Source organism: Electrona antarctica (assembly GCF_951216825.1).
Source record: "Electrona antarctica genome assembly, chromosome: 16".
NCBI classification, from domain to species: domain Eukaryota; kingdom Metazoa; phylum Chordata; class Actinopteri; order Myctophiformes; family Myctophidae; genus Electrona; species Electrona antarctica.
Genome location: NC_136797.1, coordinates 35,077,376 through 35,104,850, shown reverse-complemented (window position 1 = coordinate 35,104,850; position 27,475 = coordinate 35,077,376). Strand labels below are relative to the sequence as shown.

The following is a 27,475-nucleotide window of genomic DNA, read 5'->3' as shown; positions in this document are numbered from 1 at the left end:
TGAAATGTACTGTAATTCTCCAAACTGTTAATAAATACTTCAATCACAATTGTTTTACATTTTTGAAGCATGCAACTCATAAGCCCAAATCATGAAATTCTCTATCTCTCTGATTTTGTTTCCCCCGTTTTGTAGACACACTTAATACAGTCAATTAGATGTTTTTTTTTTTTGGGTAAATAGTCATTAAAATATTAAAACATATGGTAGTTAACTTGATAACCTTGACCTGACCGTAATAGTGTGTGGGGGTTGATACAAGTTTTGAAACTGGTCTCCACAGCAACCACAAGCTTCCTGCTGCTGATGAGTCAAACTGAGCAGCTGTTGGAAAACATTTTGGTAAACTAAAATCCTGTATTTGTTTGTCTGGTTTACCATTGACTTGCTAATCATTTTCAAACCTGAGTTCCCAATTTTGGACAGGTAAAAATAATAACTTGAGAAATTGCTGCAGATCTACAAGCTACAATGCGTTGCTATACCAGTTATGAGATTGAAAATCAATGATTTTAAATTTAGAATAGGGTCTTAGTGGGTGAGTAGAGAATCATCTAGTAATGGATGCTCAATAATATTTGTAATTGTTGACTCCACCAGGTATGAAGAATCAAGACAAAGTTATATGCAATAGTTGTACATACAGTACTGTATTATAAATGTACATTGTATATGTCTAGCATTCAAACCAGCTACGTCTATTTGCAATGCTCTGGAAGCCTCTCTGCCATAAACTGTTAAATTAAACGTGCAGAGTATATTAGTAAGTAATAGTATCGTTATATTTGTTTATACAGAGCTTGGGTGGGTTACCCTAACCCGGCCTTTAAACAATGCTCACACACAGAAATGCCTAAAGAAACAGACCTTGGCTTCAGCTGTGTTTACCAATCTATGGCATGTCAGAAGATATCTGCTAACAATGAGAAAGGTCACACGGTGCGACGTGTTGTGAGCTTGTAGATCTGCTACTGTATTTTCGGCAGCCACCTGAGACCATTGTAATGTTGAGTGAACAGAACAAAGCGAAATGTGTAGTCGTCTTCCGTGCATGAAGCATTAGAATATATTTAATACAGATTTTAGTACAAATACAGAAAAATAAAAAAGAAAGGAACATTTGCAAGTGAAAAATGTTTATTGTGTAGACAGAGCCATTTGTTGGGGGGGGGGGGGGGGGGGTGAAAGTAACCCGACTCCGCCAGATGGGGCAGCAGAGAGTACACTGGGTTACTCTCTGCTGCCCCATCTGGCGGAGTCAGGTTAGGGTGAAAGAGCCGAGTGAATGATTCCTTTCCAACACCACATGTGCACTGGAGATGTTAACCTCATGCCTAATTTCATGCTCTGTCATACAATGGTGTTGCGCCCTACAAGCTCACAACACGTCTTGATACGGTGTGAGCTTGTACGTTTGTAGTTCGGCTATATTTGGTGCATGACGCCGTTTTACGACAATGTATAAATCGGGCTTCAGTCTGACCTTTAACAGTAACAAGAGGAACCACTACATTTACACAACATTTACACCAGAGAGAGTTGTAGTTTGCCAGGTAGCCCCCTCAAAGTTACATTTAAGCTCAGAAGAGCAGGAGCTAAATGCAATAGGAATTATTTCACACAGACTGACCTGGGGGTTTATTTTTTAGAAGAAAGTCCTAACTGCAGTACGTGTACCTGTCGTATCTTATCTCATTCTGCCATTACAGAAACAAGTCTCAAGTTAAATGATAACATCAGCCATCATTGTTGAATCTGAAGTTATCGTGTGTGCAAGACATTAAAATTAACTGCTGAAATTGGTTTAAAAGAAACAATGGTTTTGTAACAGATGTATGACAGCAATTTTTTTCTTTTTTTTTCTTTTTTTAGAAAATTCTGTTTGACTAAATCATTCTATTACACAATAACTGGAATGGGGAAAAAAATGCAAAAAGCAAAGACCCACCACCCCATACACCCAAAAACGCATTCACACACAAAATTGGAAACACACAAAAAAATAGAAATATGGCAATACTGATGGCTACATACAAGTGTTGAGGAGTAAATGCAAACTATACATAAGAATGGTCTTTACCAATACCACAACCTCACACACACAAAAAAGTAAGACTTTTGAATCGGTTATTCAAATGTGCTCATCCCCAGTAAAATGTGGACACAAATTGCAGGAGTTTCTCTTTCTGCATTTTAGGACAAAGTGTGAAGTAGGATGAGAATTCATGAGTAAAAACAAAATACCTCTTGGAATGTATGCTCGGCATCCTCAGGGGGAAGATGCCAAACGTAACGATGAGCCGAATTAATTAATTTGGCAGTGACTGGCCCCGTCCTCCGGATACTCTCCCAAACTGAACAGTCCCGAGATGGTATTTACATGGCAACCTTGGCAACTTGATCTTCCAGCCTGGCGATTCGGCGGTCTTGGAGGATGACCCGGTCCCTGAGTGATTTGAACTCTCGCAGTACCTCCTCCAGTTTATCTTCCATTTTCTGATACAAAGCAAAAACAAAACAGTAGTTTCTAAGTTAATAGGCAGTGCTTGTTGTGAGGCCTGTGCAGTGGGACCCTATTTATGAGCCAAATTCTCCCAATTTAGTAGTTATTTCAATTCCCTGAAGCCAAATTCCAATACCCCAAACCTCGGCCACTCGCTCATTCACACTCGATCACTCCAACATGGCGGTGTTATGGTGAAATTGGTGATCTTCTGAAATATGTGACAATCGTGTACACTTCAAATAACGTCAGTGTCCGAATGTAAATCATTGTGGTTTGTTTATTAACAGAGTTCGCCTAACGGTATTTAGGCCACTTATTTAAAATACCTCCATGAAATTTATGTAAGTCAACAATATGGTCACATATGTAGGCAGATCACCAATTTCACCATAACACCGCCATGCTGGAGTGACAGTGTGGGTGAGTGAGTGGCCCAGATTTGGGGTATTGGAATTAGGCTTGAGTTCACCACCCACATACACTTGTGTACTCTTGTTACAGCTGACCCCTAGTGGTTGGGATGGGATTGAAACTACAGTGCATGCCTCATTTGCTAAACTATTTGGATCGCTTTTGGGGTGGGGTTTAAGGGCTAATTGCCGCTTCATTTCACCTGGCAGTGAGGAGCCTCACTGGGAGGACATAATGCGTGCAGAGGAACACTCTTCCTCATAGTTCAACACTCCTGCTGACAGCTGCTATGCCCTTGACCATCCTGTGGCCAGTGCAGTAACTAAAAACAAGCCGGATGCACAACAGCAGATTTTAACCCCTAGTAGCAGTGACAATTTTAAATATGTGGCAGAAGGGCAAGTTTGTCATTATTTTATAGATATGGTAGACAACATAGAAGACAGCAAAATAAATAGGCACCAAGTTCACTTCAAAAGATCTTGGAGCAGATTATATTAAATATGAGAAGTCATCTTTTTAATTTAAAAATACAATGAAACTCAAAAGTGTATTGACTAGGTATTGAACATACTACAAATATATCCTCCTTCCGGGCCTAAGACGCTATCGAACGACTATTAAATGTGATTAAATATTGCCTAGGACGCTATCGGACGACCCCTTAGTTTCTAATGTTGAAAAATAATATTTACCGGTTATGGTGTCCATCGTCACTAAGCAACCCTTAGCTTCCATGTTGGTGATGTCGTCATCCATATTACAACGGATTCCGCGCAGGACACGATCCAAAACCAACAAACTCAATCCATTGAAATTGCCCTCAGAATGAGGTGATCTTACGAAACTACCATGTTTTTGGAGGTGAATAAAATAAATTGGCTACCGCGCTCATAGATATATATAAAGGCTAGATGGCTTAAGGCGGAGTCTCTGACGTAGTTCACCCGGCGGCCATCTTGCTTCGGGACAAGACATCTTGAGTCATAACTCGCTCAAATCTTGACGGATTTACAAACGGGTTGGTTTATTACAAACGTTGTCAACGTGGCTATGATTCAGGACGCTTAACTGCTTAATTTTGTTTTTTATATGAACGTTGTATAAAAAGCATATAAGTATGCGACTATGCGGACATCTGACGTTTATAACAAACCAAACAGTTTGAAAATCGGTTGAAAATGGAGCAAGTTATGGTTATTTAAAAGTATATGCCCCATAGACACAATGTTATGCTGCCCCGAGGTAAGATGGCCGACACGTAGCAACGTCGCTCTCCATTGGCCAGAGCGCGGGTGAGCCATCTAGCTTTCTTATATATATATATATCTATGACCGCGCTGATGCCTTCCAGCTGTTCCGTGTGTGTGCAAGTGACTCAATTTCGATGGTTCCGGCCTTTTAAAGATGCCGCGCTGGCTTAAAGCGTGGCAGGTAATGACAAATAAGCGCCATGGATAGAGTTAATGGGACTCCCCTGAAGGTGGTTAACCCATTCAGGCCTGACGTCGAAATTAAAAAAAAAAAGTTTTCTAAATCATGACAATTTTCGGAAAGATTTGAGGCACATTTTAACGATCTTTCAAAAATAGCAGACCTACAAGTTCATAGCGCGCCACCAGCTTGTAGATCTGCTATTTTTCAATAGCTAAATTATAACAATGTTTAAAACACCAAAAGGGGTTCCCGCCCCAAAATGGGTTAATGGTTAATGTGGTTAAACGCTAACATGACATGGATGCGTTCCAGGTCTCATCAATGGATTAATCATCCAAACTTGGCTCGTTATTTTTCATTACTCAGTTCGTTTCCTGTTACCTCAGGAACTAGGATAGCAACAATTAAAGCATACATTAACAGGGTCTTTGACAAAGTTAATAGCTTGGCTAATTAGCAAAACAGAGAATTACTAATGCATGCTGCATTCCAACTTCAAGTTAAACACTCACTATTGAGGGCTTTGACGGGGCTCGCTTCTGGGCAACAGGAGGGCTCTCAGGTTTTGTGACTGGCTTGTTCTCCAGGAGATTTGACTTAACCACCCTAAGGTCACGGTTCTTTCCAGAAACAAAGCCATCCTTCAGTGAAATAAGGATGGGGTCTCCATTCTTTCCTGCAAACCACGCCTCTGCTTCCAGTGCTGGGTCTGGACCTGCTGTGTCTGGATACAGATCATCCTGGAAGAGATCCGACTGGGTGTGTAGGAGGAGTGTGTGCAAGCACAAGAGAAGACACAGGAAAAGATTGGGATAAAACACGGGAAAGATTAGAATTACAAATATAGGAATTTATTATAAATCAAACCTGACACCATAAACTAGTAACAGCAGCAGGCTTACCTTGCGTGGGACTGTCATGATGATTGGTTCACATTTCCGTTCATGTAGTTTATAAAACCTTATCGAAAGAAACAATGTAATATTAATTAATGAATAAGCATTAATTCTTCAACTTTGTCTTGACTCTTCACACAATGCACAGTCCCGGATCTCCCTTTCTTATGGCATGGCTCTGTAGGAGGCAAGGCGTCTACAAATGGGTCTGTCTGTCTTTCTTCATCTTTATACAAACAGACAATACTATGTTTTGGCCGATTGTGCTAAAACAAAATGGGTTGAAAGACAACTATTATCTCTGACCAGTAAAAGGAAGGCCCCTTTAGTCACTCCTACTTTCACTCAGTTACTCACTAGCAGAGGCGTATCTACAATAAGGCGAGGGCAGGCGGCCGCCTGTCCAAATCCATTTCTTGCCTGGCCAAAATCCATACAATGAGAAAAAGGAGGACAAAAACAAGACATGAGAACTATTAAAATGGACAGCTGATTGGCCGTTGCGGTAGAGCACGACCCTCAATCACCCATTGGAATGTAAATGCATGCCTTTCAGCCTTTGTATCCCACTCGTCTGGCAGGTATATCTCTTTGAAAACTTACGATTGTGCGCGGGCAGACGACAATTAACATATCTTGCCTGTCCAAAACGTAATTCCTGGATACGCCACTGCTCACTAGTACTAAACCTTTTTTTCCCCAGTCTTTTTAATTACAGATGTTCTGCTTATCTAGAGGGACTAACACTACAGGTAACAGCCAAACAATACCGTTGATCTATTCCATATATGATTTATTATACTAATGAATAATAACCTCTAAGTGATCTATTCCATATAGGATTTATTATACTAATGAATAATAACCTCTAAGTGATCTATTCCATATAGGATTTATTATATTATATTATTATTAATGGTGCATTATATTAATGAATAATGCACCATTTGAAGAGGCCTAATTTACAGTAGATACTTTTAAAGCAAAGTAATATGGGTTTCACTACTTTCAATGCAAATCAATTCTTATTCTTTGTTAACCACTTTAATCAAAAACCACCAATCTACAATCTCACGGTGCATTACATCTTAGATCGGCTACAAAAACCTTTTTGAATATCTTTTAAAATAGGGCGTGTTTAACACAAAAAGGGAAATTCTGGAAGCAGACACATCCATGACCCAATCCAAGTGACTGATTTAATGTAAAGGACTATTGCCATATACTTTCTTTTGAAGAGCTTTAGACTAATTATTTTTGATATACTGCGTCTCATATGGCCACACGGTTGTTTCTCCAACAGGGACAATCTGTTAACTCTTTCATCTGCAAAATATATAAAATAAAGGTGAAAGCCAAAAGAAAAAAAAAATCTTTCATCTGCCACACAGTGGCAGCAAAGGGTAGGTAAGCCTTGCCAAGGCTTTTTGGCCATAATTATATGGTCACTTTCACTTCCGTTTTCCGAGCTTGCAGACTGCCATTGTAAGAAACGGCTTATGTTAGCATTAGCTCAGGCTGTTTCTTTTGCCAGAAACGTTAATGTGTGTGATGCGATGAAAAATCACAAATCAGCTCCGAACCTCGGATGGATGATCATCACCATGGACAGCGCTGTATTTTTCAGAGAAAATAGCCAAAGAAAATCGTAAATTGAATGGCACTCTATGGGATGCGCGTGCACGTTTCCTGGTGCTGGGGGTATACAAGGCTTTGCCTAGCAACCGGGCCAGTGTTAAAAGATGTTTTCATATAAAGCTTTATATCAGAGAATTCTCGTAGTTGGCATATAACTGGTGTAGAGGGAAAGTCTGAGAATCTTTGTAGTTGGCATAGAAAGAATTAAATATGCATGGCAAAGCATTCACTTATGGGAACTATGACAAAATCATGTACAGTAGCTAAAGTACACAGAATTATTTTCATCAGCTCGTCTCTTTGAGCTAATTGGGAAAAACTGACTGTAATTATCTAGCCTGACACCAAAGTGACGATTAAACAAGTTAATAGTTAAAATGTAATCACATCTCAGCTGATTCACAATTGAATCACCCCAATGAACAAATCAGTGTGGTCACGCATTAGTCTACGTGAGGTATTACAGGTTTCAAGGGAAATGCTTGGAACATACTACTGGCTAAGTGACAAACAATTTCACAAGGTCCTGTATAGCTTTTCAGATGCAACCTATATTGCATATATGAGCATCTCCACCCCTATCAATTGCTGATCACCTTTCCAAAATATTTAAAATTGAACCTATAATCTGTATAACAAAACAGAGTATACAGAAAATATCTATCAAAATTTGTATTTTGTAATTTTCCATGACTAAGATTCCAGGACACATGGGAACCCTACAAATATTTGATTATTAAAATAGAGGATAAACGGGATAAACACAACATGACTGCCCCCCACTGGTAAAAATATTAATTTCTGCTAAGTGAAGGAAAGTACCTTGCAATTTCACATTTGCTGGCATCCAGGCCTCTCTTGGGCATGAGCCCCATACCCCTCTGGGGCTCCTTGCTGGAAAAGGTGCTGAGGAAGTGGACATATGGTGCTTCATCGGTGATCTCAAAGTATCGGATGCTACTGTCACCCTAAAAAACAAATACGACGACGATTGTAATTGTGCTGGAAAGTGGCACGAAGACCTGAATGATTGTATGAAATCTTGCTTACCTTCCCACATAGATACACAACATTGGTGTCTGGGTCATAGAAGGGCAACAGAACTCCATTACTGCTGTCCATCTCCTGAACTGATATGGGCTCATCCATGTTTTGCTGCAAACAGAATTAATATAAAGTGTGTGATGTGTCAGTGTCAATCTGAATGGCTATCGGTGTACCAAATGAGATTTAGTTGGGTGACGTACAGGGTTCCACAGGGCTAGCTGGCGTTCACTCATGCGGCTGAAGCCAGTGGTGAAGATGTTTCCATCAGCTAGGAAGATGGCTCTCATTGGCCGAGCTCCTTCGTGGGCTTTATCCTTCTCCTGAAAATAATTCAATACATTCATGGTCAGACTGGCCAATTTTCAGGGTTAGCAGAGTCTGCTTTTAATAAGAGTGAGAGTACATTTTGCCAATCTAATTCACATGCTGACCACTTTACGTCATACCGGTGGGGTGGGAGGTGGGGTTGTACGGCATGTGTTCAAATCAAATCAAACTTTATTTATAGATCACATTTTTAAAAAACAACGAGATTGACCAAAGTGCTGTACAGATCAGAAGCAAAACAAGATTCAAGCAAGAAACACAATATATGTAGAGAAGTGTCGACACAAAAACATATATGTACAAAAGATTCAAATAAAGACAAAATTCAAATAAAACAAACATTGGATGTGCTCAGATGAGGTTAAAAGCAAGAAAATAAATTAGTCTTAAGCAGAGACTTATTGATAGACTGGGCTAATATGGAAGGGCAGGCTGTTCCAAAGCCTGGGGGGCTGCAGCCGCAAAAGCGTGTGCGCCCCTGGTTCTTTTGCTCGTTTTTAGCTCGACCAGCAGTAGCTTATCAGCAGATCTCAGAAGTCTAGCCGGGGTGTAAGATTCCAGGAGCTCAGAGAGATACTGGGGGGTCAGCCCATTTAAAGATTTAAAAGCAAATAGGAGAACTTTCAAATCAACCCTAAAGTTAACAGGGAGACAGTGAAGTGAGGCCAGTACAGGGGTTATATGTATACGTCTTTTTTTAGTGCCAGTCAATAGGTGAGCAGCAGCATTCTGGAGCAATTGCAGTCGTCTAATTGACGACTGTTCGATGCAGTAGTCGAGCCTAGAAGAGATGAAAGCATGGATTGCAGTTTCTAACTGTTTTGGAGGGAGATATGGCTTGTTGTGAATTTATACAGTTTACCACAGAGTTCTGACTTACCACTACAATCTTTTTCTTACGGGGGTCAATAACGCGGACCTTCTTGTCTTTACAGGCAGTGCAGAGGAGGCTACCATTGCGGCTCCAGCTGACACTAAAGATAACATCGGGGTGCATGTCCTCCAGGTTGATCAAGGGCTGTCCCGTGCCCACATTCCAGATGACGACTTGGTTGTCACATCCTAAATGGACAGACAAGGCAAGAGATTGTCTGATTGCAGACAAGACATTGTCTGATTGCATACTACTACACTTTTTTTTGCATTTTAAATGCAGTGCAGAAACAGAGAACAAGGTAATAGGCGGCCAGCAGCAATAACGGATGCCTGCCAGATTATTTTGAATATTACATATACAATGTGTGTGCGCGCGCGCGCGCGCGCGTGCGTGTGTGTGTGTGTGTGTGTTTTCTCAGTAGTCTAAAACGTGCATGCGATGATGTTCAAATGATTAATAATTGCGGTCAGCAGCCGAATACAGAGATGCTTCCAAAGTAAACAAGTGACCTGTCAATAACAATTTCAGAGCGTGCATGAGGGGGCAAATGAATTTCTGTTTCTCACTCTCCATCTTATTAGGATTAGGATATACCACCTATAAAACTCTTTTATTTTATCTCCAACAATGTACAGTATATGTCTTACAAGGTGTGGTGGCAGAGTTGCAGTAAATAAACAAACATACATTTCTTAAATTAGCCTGCCAAACTAAATTGCCGACCCCTGATATATGGAATGTTTTGTCAATATCCATAGTTCAATGGACCCTTCGCTAAACCCCACCACCAAATACTTTAGTAACCGTTGCTAAGCCGACATATGGTCTGGCAAGCTTCCGTCACCTCATAGCTGTCAATGTTATTTCGCCTGCACAGACAATAATTTGCACCATTAAAAGCAGACATAGGAATATCATGACCCAGCAACAGATTCCACGTACCCAGAAAAAGGTTGGAGGCAATGGAGGGTGCATTTTTCTAGCCTGGGTTCCAGCCTGATTCGCTGCGTTCCGCTGATCTGAAATGTCACTGCGGGAATTGACATTTCAGACCCGCGGAACGCAGCAAATCAGGCTGGAACCCAGGCTAGCATTTTTCACCCCTTTTCCAAAGCTGAAATCTGCACCTTAAACTGCTGTGTTGTTGAACACATACAGTGATGGCATTATGGCAATACCAATCACTGTAGTCTTACCATAGTCGGACATTAAAGTTGTTTGAGTTGGATACAGTTTCTCCCATTTCCTCGTATTTCTAGTTTATTGAAATAATGTCATGCACATTTTCCCAGTGCATAGCCTACTGCAGGCCTTGTTGATTAGATTTAGAAGACATTTTGAAGCTATTGCTACTGAAATGATCGAATGGAGAAATCCCATCATTGAACATGCATCTCAATGGGTGAGAAGCACAGCTTTCCAGACCTTGGTCTGACAGAGTGGAGTGGGTGGGGCTTAGCGAAGGGTCCATTGAGTGTACTGACAAATGCTAGGCTAATGCCCTGAAGAGACTCAGTCCAGTGTATGAGGGTTGTTACCTGCACTGAGGAGGACATTGTGAGCTGTAGGATGCCAGGCCACAATGCCAACCCTCTTAGAGTGACCCTCCAACACCACAACGGGTTCTGAAAGGGGAAGAGTCAAGCCCTTCTCAGGAATTTGCCAAACCTGAAACAGGAAACGGTTATATAGATAAGTAACAAGAGCTATTGGCCATGCTAGGTCCCTTATGGTAAAAACATGTATTTATTTACACACACACACACACACACACACACACACACACACACACACACACACACACGCCACCCCTTAACCCTAAACTAATTTGCCATTCTTTACTATTTTAAAAAAACCTTTTAAAAGGTAAAAAAAACTTTTAAAATAGTTCAAATAGCCGATCTACAAGCTCACAATGTCTCGATGTAGATCGGCTAGTTGAACTATTTTTAAATGTTTTTCAAAATAGTAAAAAATGGCAAATACAAAAAAGCAGTGGTAGTTGAGCTGTGCAATACAGCCTCCCAGTTTTACAAGCCATTCCGAAATTCATCCCATTTTGACATTGATACAGGATGATCAATCAATGTTGAGCTGCCCAGGAACAAGAAATAATAGATTGTCTAGATTCTAGAATGTAGATTGTAGCCTAGTAAAAAAGAATTGTAGCCTAGTAAAAAAAAGAAAACAGTAAATTAGTCCAAGGGAAATGTATTGTTCCTGGCTGCCAGCCAGTCACTGTACAGCCTCTTAAAATAGAATACTGACAGCGTCTGAAATCTCTCTAGTGCTCTCTAGTACTGCATGGAATACATTTGGAGTTAAGACTGAATTATACTTAATTGCACGAAGATGTTGCTCATTTTTAACATTACTTTACTTTTAGTTTTTAATTTAAAATGTTTCACAAATGTTCAGAAATAGTTCAAATACCGGTAATCAACTCAAGCTCATGATGATGTGATGCGTTGTGAGCTTGTTGATCTGCTATTACTATGGATCCAGGTGTGCCTCGAGATTTTGACTTGCTAATTGGAGTGCCTTGGGCACTATCCTGCTTTGACTACAGAGGATCTTGTGCTGTGTCATGGAGAGAGCTGTTTTTGCACAAAGGTACACAATGTTTGTTAGTCAGTGTGTGTGTGTGTGTAAGGTTATTGTAGCAGCCAATTTGTATTAGGGGTGGGGAGGCCGGGGTCACGAGACATGGCCAAAGCATTTCCGGGGGTCCCCAAATGGCCAGTGGATTAGCAAACTAAAAATAAAGAATCAGGATTTTCTATTTTGTACGAAAATCACTATCCAATAATCCTATGTGGGTAATGTAGATCTATGATATTGCTAAAGTAGAAGTCATAGCAGGTGTCACTACTTCAGCTCTGACACGTTTATTGAGAAAGTTGTTTGATTTTGACAATTTTGAACCCCAAATTTTGAGAGAGAGTGCATTTTCCGGCAGCGGCATCTGCCACGGAACACCCGCAGCAGGCGCCAGTATTTCTCGGCGGAATCAGTCCGACACTCTACCCAAAACCCTTACCCTAACCATAAACCCTTAACCTAACCATAACCACAGGCACGACGCAACGCATGTCAGACCAAACGCACTGCCACAGAAGCGAGTGGCAGTCGAGTGTCATATTCCCCCCAGTTTCCCCGGCAGCTGTCGCCCCTTCTCCCGGCAGCGCCGCGGCTGTTAACCGCAGTTACAGGGGCTGCCGAACGGAGCAACAGACAGCGGAATGGAGCTGTCATAAATCCATCCACCTACTCCGGCAGCGCCGCGTCCGATTGCCGCTGCCGGAGAATGCACTCGCTCCTCCTGCAAATTTTACTTTAGCAATACCAGGCAGTAAAGATCCCTGCACACTGCTGCGTTTTTCCGTCAGTTTTCCGGAAAACGCGCCGTGTGCAACCACCTTTACTCTCCGCCCAAGGAAATACAATGTATCTGCTTTTTTTTTTTTTTTTTAAGATGTTTTTTTTGCGGCTTACGCCTTTTATTGGTTTTTGAAGGGACAGACAGTAGGCTGACAGGAAACGGGAGAGAGATGGGGGAAGACATGCAGTAAAGGCCGTGTCGGGCACACTGCGACTGGATTACCAGTCGGGTGCCCAGACGGTTACGCCACCGCCTGGGCCCAATGTATCTGCTTTATTGAACAAAATACAGTATATGAATGCAGTCTTTTACCTTTATCATAAACGTATACATTTCTACCAAAACATGAACATATACACTAGTGTATATACTGTATTTGTTGGTGTTTTTGCCTTTATTGATAGGGTATAGTAATTAGACAGGAAAGGGGGAGAGAGATGGGGGGGGAAGACATGCGGCAAAGGCTGACGGGCTCGGGGCTCGGGCCTAGGTGCCTGGACCGCCCAGGCCTTTTGTCTTGATTTCTAACAATGTAGATAATCCAATATTTATGGAGGATTTACTGTACTTAATTACAGAGACAATGCTCAAAAATTCTGGCAGTAACCTTAAAACATGAATTGTACCCTTACCATGACTGTGCAGTCCTCTGAGCCACTAGCAACGACATGGTCATTATGAGGACACCAGTCGATGTCCAACACCGGTCCTTTATGACCACACACAGTAGGGTAGGTCTTGTCTATACGACCAGTCTGGGCAACAGAAAACAAATTGTTAGAGTAAAGGTTAGGAATATGGGTAGGGCAAATGATGAGCATGAAAACAACAGAAAATAATTCACACAATAATATATTGCACTTTTCATTCACAGGGAATCTCAGAGTGCTAAACGCCAATTATATTATAATGTACAACTGGAGTGGCATTATTACCAATTTAATCATTAATTTAATGATATTGGGATGGGATACTGATCGATCCACAATGTTGATTCAATTGGATGAATGTGAGGCTCAGGCTACAATACATGGCATTTTATTCTATCAGCTAAACAAAATATTAAGGACATAGAATTGAATAATTACTTTTAAAACCCCACTTGTTTGAATGTGTGACACTTCATCCAACCAGATGACATCAGCAACATTTAATAGGAACAGGAAGTGAGCAACTTGAAGCAGTGAACTGTACTGTCCACTGAATCAATAAATTATGAGACAAAGCTCCTTCATCTATTTCCCATTTCTGCTGGGTCTCAAGCTAGCTCAGACTAACACACAGGCCATATAGAGCGTGGCAGTCCCGTCCCTTGAGAGACCCGGAAAATAATTCCCCGTTCATTTTCCTCATAGACTTTTCAAAAAGTATTTATTTAAAGATGTTTACGCCACGGACAAAGCCAACTCGAGTTTTGACAAATCATGACAATAAACACAATGTTTTGGGCTGATCAAATAATTAGAAAGAAGAAAAAAAGGCAGGATACAACACTTTTTGTTTTGTTTTTCTTCTTACAAACACAACTCGAGTTGGCTTTGTCCACGGCGTAAACGTCTTTAAATAAATACTTTTTTTAAAGTCTATGAGGAAAATGAACAGGGAATTCTTTTGTTATGTTACTGTTATCCGAATTAGATGTGGACTATGCATACAATACAGTTACTTCTTGACGATTGTCATACAAATACTAATTGTGTTTTTGAAAAAAAGAAAAAGTTTGATAATGTGATAATCGTGACAGGTCCACACACAAAGTTGACGTGGATGTTTCAGACGTTTTGTACACACCCGTTTAGCAGAAAAAAAGCTGGAAAATCGCTAGCACTGTTCCTGTGAATTGGCGTTTATGATTTTGGAAGACATCTGACAGAAGATAGAAGGTGGCACCACACTCACCTTTTGTAATGGAAGAACAAGGAAGGCCCCACCACCACTAGCCTCTATGATGATGGCAACAAACTTGGGGTTGACTGCACAGAAGGAACTGTCCCACGTCACACGGGAGACACGAATGTCATCATAGCACTGGTCATTCTTCACGGCTTGACCAAAGACATGGCGGAACTTACTCGCTCGCACAACTCGCCTCAACATATCTGCAGAAAGAAGGAGAGCCATAACACTATAGGGCAGGTTAAGGCAACATGGATTTAAGGCAAACAGCTAAAATCCTTCAAGAACATTAAGACAACCTGACCTGAACTCTCTGCACTTTATATGTATTCATTATTCTTTGCACTATGTTGTTTTTGTACTGTCTTGTCCTGTTTTGCACCTGTCCTAATGTTGTAACTGCACTCTGTCCCAACAAACTAAATTCCTAACATGTTTACATGTCATGGCTGGCAATAAAGACTTCTGATTCTGATTCTAAAATTTTTGTTTTACCAAAATTACCACACTTATGTTGTCCACTCCTGAATCTTCAGTAAACATGCTGTAAGCTCAACCGGTGCTGCATCAACATTCATCCATCTACATTTAACATTGCATCCAACAGAATACAGTACTGCTGTATTCTGGAGGGAGGGACAATTTCATAGTGAAATCTAAATCAGCTGGATAACTTAAGGCCTATTCATAGTCCAGTTCTTGGTGAAGAGGTGACCACCGAAACGGTGGTTAGTAAAAACAGAGATGTGTTGTGTGAGCGGTGACCACCGCGGTGTGACATGTTGTAGTTTTCGGTGGTGACACACACACACACACACACACACACACACACACACACACACACACACACACACACACACACACACACACACACACACACACACACACACACACACACACACACACACACACACACACACACACACACACACACACACACACACACACACACACACACACACACACACACACTGAATGAAACAATGAAATCAATGGTTTGGTCAAACAGGCGAAGAGCTATGCAGAGCGCAGGGTGTATTCTTCTATTAAATGCACCAACCAGTATAACCGTAGATTGTGTTACGAAAGCACAAGCAGCAACTGCACAGATCTGGGCTTGCAGAGTGTGCAGTAAGAGCTGAGCAGAGAACTGAGCAGAGTCCAGAACAGCGTGTTCCATCAGCAGCACTGATTCATGCTACAGAACGCTCTCCCTCCACACCTAGCAGACATTTGACAAGATGAACAGCCCCCTGTCTCATGCATAACCCTTTTATGATGCTGCTGACCTACTTTCCTCCCAGTGGTAGACATGCATTGCAAAGGACTGTCTGAGCCTTTACCTTGCACCATCACCACCTTTTGCTACTAGTGGAAAAACAACTGTCTGAGTCCACAAACTTGAAACAATCAAGGCGCAAGAGAAATCAATGTAATAGAAGCTGGATATGATAGTCCAAAACAGACTAGATGTTCATCCAGCCTGTGGCAGACACACTGTCATTGTTATAACATATATATAATTGGCATCACTTTACTTTCTCAACATTGACACTAAATGGCAGTCCACATAATCATCTTCACCAGTTAAGATGTATTCTATAGCCCTACTATACAAACAATGCATTCATTGCAAGATATGGTAGTAGTAGGGGGTCGCTTAAGTCAATATGTCCACTGCCTCCCAGTACCCGGTTAGGATGGACACTACACTACACTGCTGAAGAATATATATGTTAACCAGCATGCCAACATCACATTCACATCTAACGCTAACCCATGAGATTAAAAATAATTACACGGGAACACCTTCCTATATATCGGACATTCATGCAATCTAAGAATAGTGGTGGGCAGGATGCAGGCATGATTTCAAACCATAGCGGGTGGGGTTATGCGCCAGGTTTGGACTTGTTCTTTTAATAAATCACCAAAAATACTGAATTGTGAATTTGTGACAAGTGTTTAATAAATGTCATTATAAGTGGCAAGTGCGTATATGGCTGCCGATCGAGATTGTGTGATGATACTGAACCATTATCCGGTAATGTGATGCCGGGTTCATCCCATAAATAGCGGCAGTATACGAGCGAGGGGAGACAAACAGAGGGAGGAGACTGAGGTGGGGTTGTTTTTGTTTTAATCAGAACCTTAGCTGTGGCTGTGTGCTGTATTTATGCAACGGTAAAATACTGGGTTTCCTTGAATTGCCCAGTGATTTAAGGCAGAATTTGATGGGATATCATCACCAGTTAGCAGATATGGCTAACAGCTATAGTGGTCCACCGCCAGTCGCAACCTATGTAGATTTTCTTTATCCAAGGATGTGGCTGTTCCCATTCAGAAACATAATTCACCATTGGCGCACAGCCCAGCACGCAGCAGACGAGACGAGAGTAACACAAAATAAGACTATATCCAGCTTTTCTTACCTCCTAAAATCTATGAAAGGTTTTCGTAAAGCACGGGGGTACTCAATCAGAAATCATGAATGTAGTATTTAGGCGTGCCCTTATATCCTTCAGGAGGTATCCCAATTGTTCCACCGCAACAAAAACGTCCAGGCAGTCGCTGTGCTTTTTATTCCCTCCCGACTGCAGACAGTTGAAGTAACGACTTCTACATATACACACACGATGCTGCTAGAGCATCATCTCCTCTCCTCACCTGCAGATTATAAATCACTGATTGTCATCCTAATATCGTTGTGTCGCTTTCTGGCTACTGCACATGCGCACATAGGATGACCCCCCGCCCCCGCCCCTCACATCCTCTCGCATCCCCATCACCATACACAACATCCTCCCCTCCTCCAAGGCAATCAAGGGAAATCCTTTCTTTTTCTTGGTCCGATTGCAGTGAATAGATTTGGTACCAGCAACACACATTCAGTAATGAGCTGATTGACAATGATTTATTTTCAACATAAAGAGAGAGATCCATGCTTGTCTTGTCACGTGTGCCTGACTGCCTGTCACCCTCTAAATTCAAAACACATTCATGGATTAATTTAGTGGGCTGCTGTCTAACATCTCAATACTTGTCACACTGTATCAATTTAACAAACATTTGAATTATTATCTATGTTTCAGGCCCTAGTACACTCATACATGTCTTACAGTAACAACAATTTTGGATGTTGCAATGCAATATCATTTCTCTTAATGTTTATGACCTGTCAGCTGGGGCGCAAGACATGTCAATGCAGCCAGAATAATAAATAAGCCTTTTATTCATGCAAATGCTGCTGTATGTGATACAGTGGTGTACAAAGTATATAGTATACTCAAGTATAGGCCTACTCAATTATTCAAAAGTACAAATTATGAAGTAGGCCTACATTTTGTTTTTAATATCAATGCATTGCTGTATTGACATTTGAACATTTCCCAATAAATATTAAAAATAAGTAATTATAAAACATGGTGAAAATAGCAGATCTACAAGCTCACACAACACGTCACACAAGTAATAAGCTTGTAGATCGGCTATATTCAGTCCTCACTATACCAGTAAGACGCCCTGAGGGCGAGAAGCGACCTCGCGTGCTGCTGGGCGAGCGCTGGTGCTTTTGCGTGGAGGGTCAGATCAACATATGGAATGAATTCTGTACTGGCCATATATGGAGCATGTCTTGAGTGTACAGGGTTTGATGAGGTCAGATCAACAATGTCAGAACAGGTCAGCTCCATATATGGAGATCGAAGTGATGATCCAGTCTTCTCCATGTATGGCTATCCAGGGTTTGCTGAGGTCAGTGTCGTGATCTTCATATATGGATATGGCCATATATGGTGACGTGACGTGTCGCAAGGTGTGATGTCACAAGGTGTGACCATATATGGAGGCGTGACACGATTGACGGGAAATTCAGGTTTTCATAGTGAACTGCGACCTACGGTCGCAATTAGAAATATAGGGCTTAAGTACCATAATTCATAATAGCCTATATTTTTGTAAATTGGTTCCCAAGTGTGTAGTGGAGTCAAAAGCATAATATTTCTATTTGAAACGTAGTAGAGTGAAAGTAAATGTACTACAGTGGTGCTGTCCACCATCTCACCCTGGCATCATGTTATGGCATGATGGACAACTTTACTGTGTCCTCCTGACACATTTCATATTTGAATTACTCAGTTATTAATATTTTGTCTGCCTATTTAAACATCTTTATGAGAAGACTACGAATTCACTTGCTTTAACTATTTATTTAACTATTTATTTCAGCCAATCAGTGTTTACAGACTCCATACATGTGCACGCCCATTTCCTCACCTCATTCATTCCTGCAGATGGATTGAAATGTTTCCAGTAAACAGGGAGCATATTTTCCAATGTGTTGCAGACTTTATTATTTTTCCTGCACATGGACACTACAGTGGATGTGCATGTACATCTCTTGCTTCTACAGAATGCACTTTAGGCACACCACAATGTGAAAAGCTGCACTGTACACTGTATACTATACTCCACCCTGTAGCTTGCTCACATCCTGACTAATGCAACTCAATACTTACACAGCCCTGATTAGGCAATCCAGTCTGCCAGAGGTATTGGCTCTGTGGAGCAACCCTTTCCAGGTTTGTGATGACATCTACCAACTTTGATGTCTGATATCAACAAACCAATCAGAAATACCCAATCAGCATGCAGCTGTGATGCACTAACTTGGGAGAGTTATGAAGAGATAAATACATGTGTCTGTGCTTATTTTCACTCATTATTAGTATAGTTGCATCTGTAGTGACAGCTGACACTTCAATTCTGAATGACATGAAAACAGTGTTAGTCGTTGGTGCCACAGTGGTGGCGACGACAGCAACAGCACTTATCATGTATTATTACATGCGAAGAAGTGAAAGGGAAACTTTCCCGGATATCACGGAGGAAATGAACCAGAACGTCAAGGACAATGAAAGGGAGGATACGGACCGTGAAATGATTGAAAGGCAAGGGAATGAAGAGTTTGAAGACACAGAGAGGGAGGAGTGGAACACATGCGATGAAAGTTATGAACTGATTGAAGAAAAAGAGGATTTGTCACAAAACTTTCTGTCTTCAGCAATAACCTTGTTCACAGAGAACAATGATGTGGAAATGCACGACAAGATTATAGACATGGAGGATGAGAGAATCGGAATCCAACTGATTAGTGAAAAAGAGGATTTGTCACAAGAGAATGGAGACACGAAGGAGATGAAGATAATGGAGGAAATGGTCCTGAAAATGGAACAGACAATGGAGGATGCTCAAAAATCTCTGGATTTGACAAGTTATGTCTCCCCACCAGATGTGAGTGAACCCATGATGGACCCAAACTTATCTCCTGGATCCAGCCAGATGTGGACAGAAAAACCAGCCGGGTTCCTGGGTGGGCGTCTCTTTCGCAGATCAAAGAGTGCAACAGAGGCAAAGAGCAATTCAGAGGTGATACATCAACTAATGAGAGAAAAAGAGGTTTTGGCAAAAAGGTTTCTTTCTGTAAAGCGCAAACTCACACTGGACCTAAGAAAGGACACAAGCCCCCTCTCTCTGTCTGAGAACAACAGAATGGTGACATGCGACGTGAAAAAGAAAACAGACACATTTAACTCCTTGCCACAGGTTCGGTGTAGAGAGGGTCTGACTGGACGCTGTTACTGGGAGGTAGAGTGTAGTGGAGTAGTTTCTATATCAGCATCATACAAAAGGAATAAATATAGACGTCCTTTCCGCGTCCTGGATTCCTGGAGTCTGGTATGTGATTACCGTTCCAATGCTAAATATCACAGTGTCCGTGACAACAGGAAGACAACGAAACTCCATGTCTCTGACAGTGCTGCTGGCCTCTACAGAGTAGGAGTGTATCTGGACCATACCGCTGGCACTCTGTCATTCTACAGAGTTGTAGCTGACATATATTCACACCTGCACACCTTCCAAGCCACATTCACTGAACCTCTCTACCCTGCGTTTGGTTTTGGTAATGTCTCCTCAGTGTATCTGTGTTAGATAGAGGAGGTGCAGTACTATCCTGCGTCCTGGAAAAACAACACTGCTGCTGAAATCATATTAATTAACCACTTAAACCCTATACTTCATTGGCTGGAGTCCCCCTGGGGTCTATACTAGGTCCGCTCCTTTTTTCCCTCGACACGGAATCTCGACGAATATAGCTCACAAGCTCACGCGCCGCAACACTTGTAGATCTGCTATGTTCGCCAAATATGTACGAAAATAACCGAGACACATAGTAGGGACACGGACACTGAGCATGCCGACCTTTAGACCTCATCACAGACCTTGAAGACCAACCACAAGATGAGACCTGAGATTGAAGCTGGCGGTAACATCCCAGAGGAAGAGGGACGTTCTATACTTATACTAGTCTACACACTGCCCTGGTCAGTGTAGACCTGGTAGACTTGGTACTGCCCAGGACCTGGTCATAGGCAGCAGCCAAGCCAGATGAAGCCTCTAAATGGTCACAAGTGATAAAGGACAAAGAGAGACTCCAAGTTCAGCTACCTGTCTGGAGCTTCAGAAGTGAGCCAGGAGGTGGATGAGCGTATTGAGGCACCATTGGTAGACAGCCCTCCATGGCAGAGACAGGACCCAAGAGTTGCCAGGACAAAAAGGGGAGGACTATTACAAGTGGGTGATGTGGATGAACAAGAAGGTATAGTATTTCAAGCAGTGTCCTCTTCCAATGACAGCATGTTCTACTAGTACTACCCAGGAGGATGAACAACATTTTCTTACAGATCCCCCATGAGGAAACTTTGCCAAGCAATCAGAGCAGCTGCACTTCCCCCTATCACTAGCACTATCCCAGCAATGGTATACACAGAAGAGGTATAATCCAGCCAATCAGAGCAGAAAGCTTTTCCAGCAATGTGATGGGACTGATATTGCCAATCACAGAAGCGTATTTTCCAATGCCGAAGAAGGAGAAATGTAATCAAGTGTTTGCCATTGTTACTGGGAGATTTACAGCCTTGAGTTGTTGTGTAAACACATTTTCATAGTTATTCATATTGAACGAATGACTACTGTATGCTGAAACAGCATACAGTAGTGTGTGCTGTGAGTGCTCATAATCCTAAGGAAAATAAATCACTCGAAGCTCACAAACAGTTCACAAATGGATGGGTAGCCTACATGATTTTGAAATCTACAAGCCTTTTTTCCTGTGAAATCTTTATTGTTTACATCACTGTGTACCACATGTACCACATCATTACATTTCATAATGTCACGTTAGAATGTTGTGTTTGCTATGTTATTTATTTATTATTTTCTATTTGTAATTGGTTAGCCGGAAGTGGATTGTGTCCACCTGCATTAGTGACTCTTATGGATCCATCGAGGGACGTCTGTTCAGCATTCAGAATATATATGTTCTACCTGGATTAGGAGCTTTTGTCTTTTCAAAACTTGTCACTGTCTGTGCGTGCGTGCGTGCGTGCGTGCGTGCGTGCGTGCGTGCATATAGACCTTACCTTTCGTTGGCGGTGGCTTCACCTCTGGAGGTCTCTCTACACGTTTCTTTGTGACATCAAAGGTATTTTTCATCTGGGAAACCTTCAGACTTGAACTCCGTTCAACATGGGTTTTGGTCCCTTCTGGTTTGGCCAGGCTCGGTCTCACAGTCTGGTGCATCTGGTTCCCCTTCCTTATGAGTTCAGCAATGGGCTTGAAGGCACTTTCACCCGTTGACCCATCATCACTGCTATCATCTAGAGCAGTTATTCCTTTGGGTTCAGACTGACTCTGGCTGGTCTGTATGTTGACTACGGCAGATTTTGACTTGGGATTGACAGCTATCCCTCTGGGTCTAGGAGATCTTTGAATTTCATCGTTTTCTGTAACCTCAGGGGCAATTGAATTCTGGGGCCTTTTTGCTACTATAGGAGTCGGGCCTCCGTTTTTGGATTGCGTATCCATGGAAATTATTGGCTGCAACATGTCCAGGTTTCTTCGCTCCTCATTAGAAGGCTTGGCAATGCGTGTCCAGTAGGCAACATTGATCATATCTCTGTACTGTTTATCCCTGTTACACCCCCGTTGTCTCTGTGAAAGCTCTTCCTCAGCTCTACTGTGAATGAACGAACGTCGTACGTTGGGCTGCATAGTGTAATTGCCCATATCATCCAACAAAATGCACATATCCTGATTAAATGGAAAATTGCACGGTTTATCTTTGTTGAAATGAAATGTATGCCTCCTTTTTACTTTCTCTTCACGCTGCGTGTGGCTTTTGTCTCTTTGTATGTCCGCAGACTGTAATTGTGCGGTTTTAAGTTTGATGAAGGGATTTTTAGGCTTTTTTGGGACAGGTGGAGGTGGCCCTTTTGTCTTTGTCTTTTCTGTTGGTAAAGAATCCTCTGAACACAAGGCGGGTGTAGTATCTGTCATTATCTGTGTAGCCTCCTCTAGACTGCCACTGAGTTGAGCTGTCACTGACGTGTCCGCTTGAGGAAACGGATCATCTACAGGTGGCGGGTTGATGACAGCAGAGCAGTACACATGCTCACTCTCCCACGTCAAGCTGGCAACCTCTATATTTCCATCACAGTCATCCTGTACTGGTGAAAAGGAAGAGGAATTCACGTTGCTTTGTTCAAAGGAAAGTAAGGGATTGTTTTGGAGTTCTGATATCGTAGAGTGAGCATCTTGGTGAGAGTCATTTAAGCCGTTCTCCTCACATGAACTAACAGTGCGTGCAGTGTTTGCCTTAACCCTCTGTGAGACAGCACCAGCAAACTCTTTGGAAGGGGCCTGGTCAGTTCCCTCCTTTTGTAGAATTTGTGGGGAAGTGTCATTTCCCTTACGATTTTTATATCGGCTCAAGGCCAGCGCCATCTTTTCCAAGTATTTTTCCCGCTTAGCCTTCCCATGGCGTGTGTCATCTCTACCAGTGTCCTCCTGTGAAGTTATCTGAAATTCACTGTCAGTTGTGTTTACTTTGTCATCACACTTCTCTTTTTTAACTGGTCCAGTGTTGGTTTGAGGTGAAGATCCTTTCTCCTTGATGCGGGCAGCAGAAATGTCCCCTTTGCTGAGGGTGTTTATCATAGTCTGGGCAGCTCCAGTATGATTGTCCCCTTTTAGCTGACACCCGATGCCTGCTACTTCAGCCATATGTAGACCCCCTACCCTGTCAGAGGCAGAGCCAGCCGTGGGTGAGTTGTCACCCTGTGCTTCTGCAATGTTGGTTGTGGCAGAATGTGCATTATTGTTTCCGCTTTTCTCATCCATTACTTGTTGGGTGTTGACATGAGATACTTTTCTACTCTGCCCTGAGCGGCTGCTCTGGTGTCGGTCAATACATATTTCTGAGGGAGATGAAAGCCTATCTAGACCAAAGGTAGAAAGAGTGTCTTCCTCAACTGACCTTCTTCTTAATGGCTTACTATCCTCTGGTCTTTCAATCTCATCTTCCCCATCCGATGATAACAAATCATCCTTCTCCAGTAACGCAAAGTCCTCCTCGTGAGTGGGATCAGATGAGAGTTTCAAGCCCTTAATTTGCGTCCTTTCAGTCTGAGTGTAGATACTTAAATCGATGTGGTCCATTTGTGATTTATTTCTCCTATCCAGCCCTTCCATGGCACCATCAGTAGACGAGGGGTTGGCCATTGCTGCTGAATTCTCCCGGGCTCTTCCCTTCTTCTCGTTAGGCTCCAAACGTTGTATGGTGTTAGAGCTCAGAGACAATTCTGACTTCTTTTGAGTGACACTCCTGCCTTTGCTGTCTCCACCCTTCCTCCCTCCCCTTGTGTTCAGTGGGTGCTCCCCCAGGCCTAGAGGAGGTCTCATTCGCTCCCTAGTATGGGGATCTGGGCTGTCAAAAGTGACTGTGAACTCATCTGCCTGTTCAATGGGCAGGCTGCAGACACTGATCTCTCCAGCACTCAAAGCAGTCACATAACTTCTGTTGGTGCAGTCTGTGGCCTCAGCCACGGCAACTTGCTCCACCTTCACTGTCTGCTCTTGCTCTGTCTTCCCCATGTGCTCAATCCAACCTGAAACATCAGCAGATCTCCTTTCCTTTTCTGGTGACTTGTCCAGCTTCTGGCCCATTGCTGCCTTTTCTTTTTTTTACTTAAGAAAAGAAAAAGACAAAATGTCAAGAGAGAACACTTATAATAGTATAACTCATAACAGAATAATTATACCATCATTATATGCATGCCCCCAAGAACCTGCTTTGACATAAATACGTTGTCGTCACATCAGATCTTTCAGTTAATATCAGTCATTTTTTACGACATTGTATGACAAAATATAAATTAACCATTACTATACCGAATTGTCTCTTTTTCTATATATTTCTCTATAACACTGTCTAGACCTCCCTCTCTATCTCCCCTCATTCTATCTGAATGGAATGCTGTGGTGGCTATAATTAAAGTGGGTCTGACTGCTGCCTGTGAGTCATACAGCCAAAAAAGAAACAGGACAAGTGGGATAATACTGTAGATCAGTCACCAGGTGCCAAGGTCAAATAAAACACAGAGGGAAAATGTGACCCAAATCAAACGTTAGTTTCTGTCTAAAACAACCAGAATTTGCATGCACAAATTCACAATCTATTGAATATATTCTGATACACAAATACAATGTAAGATTAATTTAGAGCATTGTTGTATATTTTACAATTTGTATTTTTATATAAATAAGTTGATCTACAGATATTGGGATGTCCAATTAGAAACATTATTGCTGCTGCTGATTTGTTGTGAGACATCATGGATTCTCAATTAGCCTCTAGGAAACAAGTGGTGTCTGTTCTCTGCTCTGCCCTTCAAACTCCCTGAATGTTTATGATTGTTTTGGTAACAGGGACTAAAGAAAGGTCGCCTGGAATAACAGACCGAAGTCACAAGGGCTTTGACTTTTGAACTGGATTGTCTGTGTGTCTCGATGTAGATGGAGGTTAAACATCAACATGATAGATAGCTTTAGAGGGATTATCAAGAGGAAAAAAGCTTGACAGGCATTAAACGTTGACAGTAGGGTTGGTTGCAAAGAAATGTACTGTATATTGAACCAAGGTGGAAACAAAAGTTGATTGAAGAAAGACTGAACCTCTTCACCTGTCACCTCTAATCATTTTCTTGTCCGCTTAATCTATTTCAAGCCTAAGAAGTGGTGAGAGCCACTTCAGTTTTTTAAACGCTTATCTCTGAAACCAACACGCTTGTGACGGCTAGTCCATGACAAGTTCATACATGAAACAATGTCTATATGAAGTTATGAACCTGGCTTGATGACATCAGTGGGCTGTAGTTCTTGTTATCAACACTGTAACTATACAATCATTGCATTTTAGTCATTGCAGATTTGTCTGAACGATGAACTCTAGCATTCTGGGCATCTTGTCATATACATTCAGTTTTCTGCCCTTTCAATTGACTATATGTGTTCTTAACCACTTGAACCCCAGACAGTACCCATATTGGGGGGCATTAAAAATTGCATATTTACAAGCTCCCAATGCGTCGAGCTTGTAGATCTGCTACTTCTGGCATAGAGATTGGTAGACTGTAGAGGGAAAAATCAGTCCAACTCAGATCCAGTTGAATAAAGCATTTAAGTGGTAAAATAATTGCTAAAAGATGTATGTGTTATTAGTCCCTACTGCTCTCTGGAGCTAGTATGATGTTTCCATGCCGCAATCACATGACTTTACAGTAGTAGACTCATTGGCAAAGGACCTTACAGCTTGCACTGTATCTAAAGGGTTATTTTAGGATGGATGTACGTGTGCAGGGTCTCATAATGGCAGCAGCTATAGCAGCTGTGTGAGGCATCTGTGGAAATGCCTCTGATATCCCTTCCCCACCCTCTCTTTCTATTCCTCCCGTTTACTGCCTTCCCCTTTGACTCTTCCAATATCATTGCCAGCATTTATCCGAGACTTGTGACTCAGAGAACACAAACTATTAGGCAGTTCCAAAAATAGGCCTTGTTTTTCCAACATAAATTCTGCCGGGCCCACTAGAACTGTGCTCCTGATGTACATCATAGCTCATATTCAAATAGTCCTCATAGCAGAATGAGATATGCAGATGCAGGAAATGGCTTGACAGAGAGGTTGTCATGGTATTATACACAGGGTAGGGTCATAAAAAGGATACAATCTAAGCTACAAGCACAAATGTGGTGTAAATGCTTTGACTAACATTATGGATAGAATTAAATTACTTAGCCTCAATTATTCAGAACTTAGAATAATGAAATTGTTCACTTGTATAGTCTACTGTATGACTTACTGTATGTCATAGATTTACCTGTCAGAAAAATTAAAGTTGAACTTTTCCTGAGAATCACATAAGAATCACATTACATTCCTATAAACATAACAATTTTCACTACATTTAGGTAGTATTGGAGACTTCTGGGAAATTGCCGTACTCTCTACTCTACACAATCATCACAAAACCAGAGGGGAGGCCGTGTTGAGATGGTACTCACCTGCTGAGGTTTGATCTGGATAGTCTGAGTTTTCCTCCTTCAGGACTAGATTCCTTTACTAAAGCGTCCAGCTTCCACCGTCACCAATCCAGTGATCCCATGTTTATCACTGCCCCGTGATGTCAGAATGAATTCATTTGACTAACTCAATAAGCGCTCTCTGTAGACAGCATGTCAAGGCACGCTGCCCACAGAAGTAGCCTACCTCCACATTTTTTCCCACGCATTTTGTACCTTTCTTAATTGAAGTCAATAAGGCTGTGATCATGAAACCTGCCTAAATTTGGAGTCATACGTCATAGAAGATGACTGACATCATAAATGACTGATGTCCAAGGTCCACATAATTCCCTAGTTTTTTTTCTCCTCAAAACCTTTGACACGCACTGGCTCCAACTTCATTGACAGGTTATCCTTTTTGAAATATTTAACTTAAAAAGTATTTTAATTAGGCTAATGTCCGGGTCATGTTTGATACAACTTATCTTTTGAGCAACATACTATATGACAAAATAGATTAGGCTTAAGCACAATGACTCAGGAGGCAGCAAAAGAAAGCATTGCTTTAGTTCATGCAGGACAAACATGCCCCAGCT

At 41.8% G+C, this 27,475-nt stretch overlaps 1 protein-coding gene and 1 long non-coding RNA gene across 4 annotated transcripts; one reads left to right on the top strand and one right to left on the bottom strand.

Moving 5' to 3' along the window:
• Positions 1-873: 873 nt before the first annotated feature.
• Positions 874-1,912, top strand: LOC306939073. Its single transcript, XR_013791825.1, has 2 exons — positions 874-1,160; positions 1,259-1,912. It is a non-coding gene; the product is annotated as an uncharacterized lncRNA (long non-coding RNA).
• On the bottom strand, positions 1,262-24,067 carry LOC306939070 (coronin-1C-A-like). 3 transcript variants are annotated; one of them, XM_079523540.1, is made up of 11 exons: positions 21,899-22,261; positions 14,421-14,620; positions 13,154-13,276; positions 10,678-10,807; positions 9,143-9,324; positions 8,136-8,255; positions 7,939-8,043; positions 7,711-7,856; positions 5,257-5,314; positions 4,867-5,109; positions 1,262-2,496 (listed from the first exon to the last, which is right to left on the bottom strand). In XM_079523540.1, exons 1-11 carry the CDS (start codon positions 22,056-22,058, stop codon positions 2,377-2,379), a joined length of 1,587 nt encoding a protein of 528 aa, XP_079379666.1. In that variant the 5' UTR covers positions 22,059-22,261; the 3' UTR covers positions 1,262-2,376. The 3 variants fall into 3 exon arrangements, with proteins under 3 accessions (XP_079379666.1, XP_079379668.1, XP_079379667.1); XM_079523542.1 differs by lacking the exon at positions 21,899-22,261 and adding an exon at positions 16,850-17,071 and having other exon boundaries at positions 1,263-2,496; XM_079523541.1 differs by lacking the exons at positions 1,262-2,496; positions 4,867-5,109; positions 5,257-5,314; ... (1 more) ...; positions 7,939-8,043; positions 8,136-8,255 and adding an exon at positions 8,330-9,043 and having other exon boundaries at positions 21,899-24,067.
• Positions 24,068-27,475: the final 3,408 nt, after the last annotated feature.